Source organism: Opisthorchis viverrini (assembly GCF_000715545.1).
Source record: "Opisthorchis viverrini unplaced genomic scaffold opera_v5_247, whole genome shotgun sequence".
NCBI classification, from domain to species: Eukaryota; Metazoa; Platyhelminthes; class Trematoda; order Opisthorchiida; family Opisthorchiidae; genus Opisthorchis; species Opisthorchis viverrini.
The window spans coordinates 37,871-42,773 of record NW_008751901.1 but is presented as its reverse complement, the minus strand read 5'-3'; the positions used below and the strand labels follow the sequence as shown (position 1 = coordinate 42,773).

Genomic DNA, 4,903 nt, shown 5'->3' with positions numbered 1-4,903 from the left:
GAGTATTTGGAAAATTTCAGTTATGTTAAATGAAAAAAAAACTACGAACGGTCTAGGGTGAAAAGTAACCTGTTGAAAATCAGTTGATTTTGGTGATTTTAAACGAATGGCCCGACATGGTCTCCCCCGCGCACTATCAAGTCACCTGATAGATAAAGTATTCTGGAAGATACATCTAACCTACTGAAGGTGCTTTCTTGATAAACTAATCTTAGTATCACTGCCAGAAGCTCAATAGTGCCGTGAAGGGACGTAAAGTATAGGGAAAATAGAGCATCAAAAGCGTGCAGACTGTTGTAACAGTTTAACACTGGCAAGACATTCTGTCGAAGTACGGTGATCGATACCACAGCACATGGAAGGATTGTGAAAACTTCTTAGTGATTAATGCGCTTTTTGAATGCGCCAGTGAACCCCATCGGCTCAAATCTGTTGTTTTATCTCAAAACCTTATCCGGGACACAGGATGTCAGAAAGTCTTCCCGAAACCAACTATTACATGGTCCATTTGGCGATGAGTGGCCAGCTTCGTCAGATGAACCAAAGGAAAAATTACAGAAGTTTGGCTGTTGATACGAATCTGTACAGAAGAATACGATTATATTAACGTGAACCGATTGTAGAAAACTGTTAGTGGACCAGAAAGTGAGTTTTAGGTTTATTCTTTATCAGCCTGGATGTTCTCGAGTGGAGGCGAGATCGTTTATTTAGGAGTTTGATCATGTCATTTGCTCTAAACCCTTCTTCGATTCTTCTACCGGTTACGGGGTATGGCAGGACTGTGCTTGTCTTGTCCTTCTAACCTGACCCTTTTTAGTTGATCGGCTACACAACGCTGAACCTTCAGTGTTCAATTACTAGCCTGAAGATGTGGGGTCCCAATCGCCCTACAGGTTTGTGGAATGTACTCAGTAACGGTGAAACATACCTACAGTGTCTCTCAGTTTTACAACATAAACCGACTGCATAACAAACCAGCGAAACAATATAATTCGACCGAGTACCATGCGCCTAGTCATATTGTTTAATCGGCACATACTTAATGCATGTACTGTATTGGTAACATAATCATAATTGACGTTTGCAGTTGAAAAATGTGTTTGGGATTGCGTCAACTCTGGCCAGATTCCTCGATACACCTAGAATCTGACATCATGTCGACTTCGTAAGGAAGTTCTACAAATTAACATCTCCATTGCCATTGTAAGGATACAGCTTCTTCCCTACTCCGGGTTCGAAGAATCTCAGTGATTGAGGCATGAACTTATTGGCCGGAAGGTCCGCGTTTCGAACCCAACCTTTGCCTTTGTCTAGGCTTGGGTACCCTGATAATATCTCGGCCCTCGAGCATCCCACAGATGGAATGCAGCCAGACACCGGAAGGGTGCTTCAGTCGAACGATTATTGTACTACCCATCGTCATTGCGGGGAATATTGTACACATTCACAATTCTGTTTGAGCCAAAATGTTTGGAATACCATTAGGTTAGAGTACTGAACATAGGGAACTGGGCTACGACATCCGTGTAAACTGGTTGACAGCCTGAAACCAATAAGCTACCCCTCCCCCACGCAGCGACCACCGTGATTCGGTCAATAAGGGCTAAAGACACTAATCTTCACAAACAGGCTAACTTATGTGTCGCGTGACAAAACAATGCCGTAAAAATGGTAATTTGTCATGAATACTGAGAGGTGGCATGGTAGATCAAGAAAATGGACAGATGGCATCCCGGATAATTACCAAATGGAATTTCTTAGAGGCAAATAATTTATCTCAGCGCATCCATTGGGTGCAGCTTGGTTCCCGGTCACCTAGTACTAGCTCCTCCCGTAAAAGCAACCGAAATAAGCTCAGTAACCCCGAAACAAGACATCAGAGGAGTCGTGATGTTTCACACACACGTAAGATCAAGTTCCTGCACCCAAAAAGCGGATTGGGGATGTCGTGCGATGCCAATTCGAAATGGAATTCACCTTGACCTGACCGCCGTCCGTGGGCGGAATGCCTAATTTTCAAAACATGAGAAGTTTACTAATAGAAGAATAGCCGGCGGAATCAAATACCTGATGGTTTGTGAATACTTTGAACTTTGTCGCTAGATATTTTCTAAGCTGAACAAGTTGGTGAATTGTAAAAAGACAACTGCTTAGTTCCGTTGACACAAGTTAACGAGTCCGTAGATCACTATTTCAACCGTGTGAACGAATCTTAGTAAACTGTAAATATTCTATCTGGCGTGAGCAGCCCGCAGTGCTGACGTGACACAAAATACGGGAAACGCCAAGAAGGAAATAACCAAAGACGTCGAAAAATTCCAGACTAAACAAGGAAACCTAAATGAGAAAAAAGAGACAACTCACGCGGGATCGTACGCCGTTTCGAACACTTTTGAACAACACGTAAGGTTCACGCGCGCACACACACTGCGCATCAAAGCACGACAGAAATTTAAAGCTCTCAGTAGAGGAAGGGGTGCACCTTCATCGATCGTTGAGCGTTGACGTCACTCAAACAAGTTTGTAAAGGTGAACACAGCATCCGAATGTTGGAACTAGTAGAAGAGTCCCCCCCTCTCACTGTGTTGTCTTTGAGTGTGACGCTCCATTGATCAGATCAGTGAGCTCGGAAAGACATATGCGTAAAATTCAACCTATCCCGGCCCAAATGTGTAAACCTAATGTCTCAACTGTAGCACTTATTAACGAACTTGATTTCTCCTAATGCTTCCACCCATAAGTTAGGTTTACTGTTGACAAAAGTGTTTGAAATAGTCACTGCTGTTTATGCACTTAAATATATCTTGAAATTGGTTTTACTCTAACTTTAGGATCAGTTCTCAAATTAATAGTTCTATTGCCGTCCTCCCATTTGTTTCATTTTCAAAAGGTAACCACACCTGCAGTTAGTTTGATTGTTCTGTCACTACACACACAATTGACATATTTGCATCTATGATTAGCAGGTGCCGTCCTGAAAATTCGCCCTGACAAAGTTATGCAAGTGGTACTTGATTTGTCGACACCGGTATTTTTTAGGGTTGGACTCAGTGAATTACCCGCCATAGACTAATCGGACACCCAGGTGAATTCCCACGCCTTTTTACCAACAGGAATACCAGCGGTACGAAAGTTATTGTTGCACGTGAACAAAACCTGTCAGGGACTGTAGTGGAGCGCAAAGCGTTTGGGCAGTAACCAGTAAAACATCGCTATTCTGAAGGTCAACAAGTGCCGAATGCGACTTCCCTCACATTACTCTCTCACAAGCAATACGGTATCCAGGGCACTACCTCTTAGTGGGAGACTGATTCCGTGTTTAACTTAGTTCGTGTCATGGGATGGTGACAGACTGGAAACCAAGTCATTCATCACATCATCACTGACAGTAATATACCAGTGATGCACTCTGGTGCCAAAATGCCATAAAACCATGAAGAAACTGAGAAGAGTGCTTGAGGAGAGAGTAAACGGAAAAGGGGTTGGGGTCTTGGCGCGAAGATGCCCTATTTCTGTCAGGAAACCGGACTAGACGATAGAAAATCTAATCGATTGGTATCCATATATCAACAAACAAAGTTCTATGGGATTGTATATGCTTCAATCAGCCTCTCAGGCCTCAGCCTCTCTCAAGTTTGTACGGCAATAGGGACTGAGGTAACGGGTGCCAGGGTAATTCACACACAAGAGAAAATCTGTTCCACAGAAACTGCCTTGGAGCGGAACTCCACTTGCAACACTTTACCCATTTCAATAAAATGAAAAATGTGAAGCCGGACTGAAACGGATTGCCTTGCAAAGACTGAATCCTGATTGGGAAGAAGTGACCCACAAGCAATATCCTTATGCAGTAGATTGGCGGACGAAGCTCAAGAATGAACGTTTTATAAGCTACAAAGCTTGAAGAGGATTTCGACATGACCACTCGTCTAGAACTATGCCTAAAACAGTAATTTTAAGGGGATTGCGTTTGTCCATTGTTTCAGTTCAACAATTTTAGCAGCTTGTCACTCATCTAACCAACAAATGCTTGGTTTTTCATTACTAAATGCATTGGAGTTACGTGAAGCATATGAAAAGAGAATCAGCGCACAGAATTAAGTATAAGAGATGAGACGAGAAAACCGCCATGCGAATATCATCTCGCGGGTGTGTTGAGCAGTGAGTTCGCAAGGGGAGCAACCACGACCGCTCGTTCGTTAATATTCGGTTTTAGAATTACTATGAAGCCCAGATCACATTCAATGCAAGTTGCATGATCAGTGGACAAGTGGATTCTTGAACCAAAGTTCATCTGTCGATAAAGGGCATTCGAAAGCAAACTAGCGCAGTTTTTTAGTAGCAACCAAGAGAAGCTGGTTGTTGATTTTATAGTACACAAGCGATCGGTGTGCATCAGATGAAATCTGAAGCAGTTTCAAACATCATGTACAAACCTTTTCGTGAGGCATAAAAATCCACTATTTTATGCGACATGTCTTGTTTTTATTTCAAAGCATGCAACCTTGTCGTCTGCTAAAGATACTCGTTTAGCTATCACACCCCCTTTCAGTGCTCAGCTGTCATGCCACCCGAATGAAGCACGAGAGCTGGGATACAATCAGGTTGCCCAAGCCTAGACAGGGGAAGTATACAGGCAGAGGTCGGGTTCGAACCACAGGCCTTCCGGTCAGTAAATGCGCCCTCTAACCACCGGGTCATCTCGCCCTGGCCTGATACACATTTGAAGCAATACAATTCAACAACTGCTTCCTAATTTGTTAATTATAACTCTGGAACATCTTAGGTCCAAACTTATGCCACTTATGAACGAAACGGTGGCGATTCGAAGTTATTGATGTCTCAAGGACTGGGTCAGTGAGCAAAACGATAGCGAATAGGCAGAAATTGCAGCTTATTAATC

The 4,903-nt window shown here is 43.1% G+C and overlaps 1 protein-coding gene across 1 annotated transcript in view; it reads left to right on the top strand.

Moving 5' to 3' along the window:
• Positions 1–4,575: 4,575 nt before the first annotated feature.
• T265_14700 (hypothetical protein) overlaps positions 4,576–4,903 on the top strand; it is a gene marked incomplete at both ends in the record, with an annotated part of 2,697 nt that continues 2,369 nt past the window's right edge. Inside the window, one exon of the mRNA XM_009174850.1 lies at positions 4,576–4,668. Within this exon, the coding sequence (XP_009173114.1) occupies positions 4,576–4,668 (93 nt within the window). The remainder of the gene's footprint in view (positions 4,669–4,903) is intronic.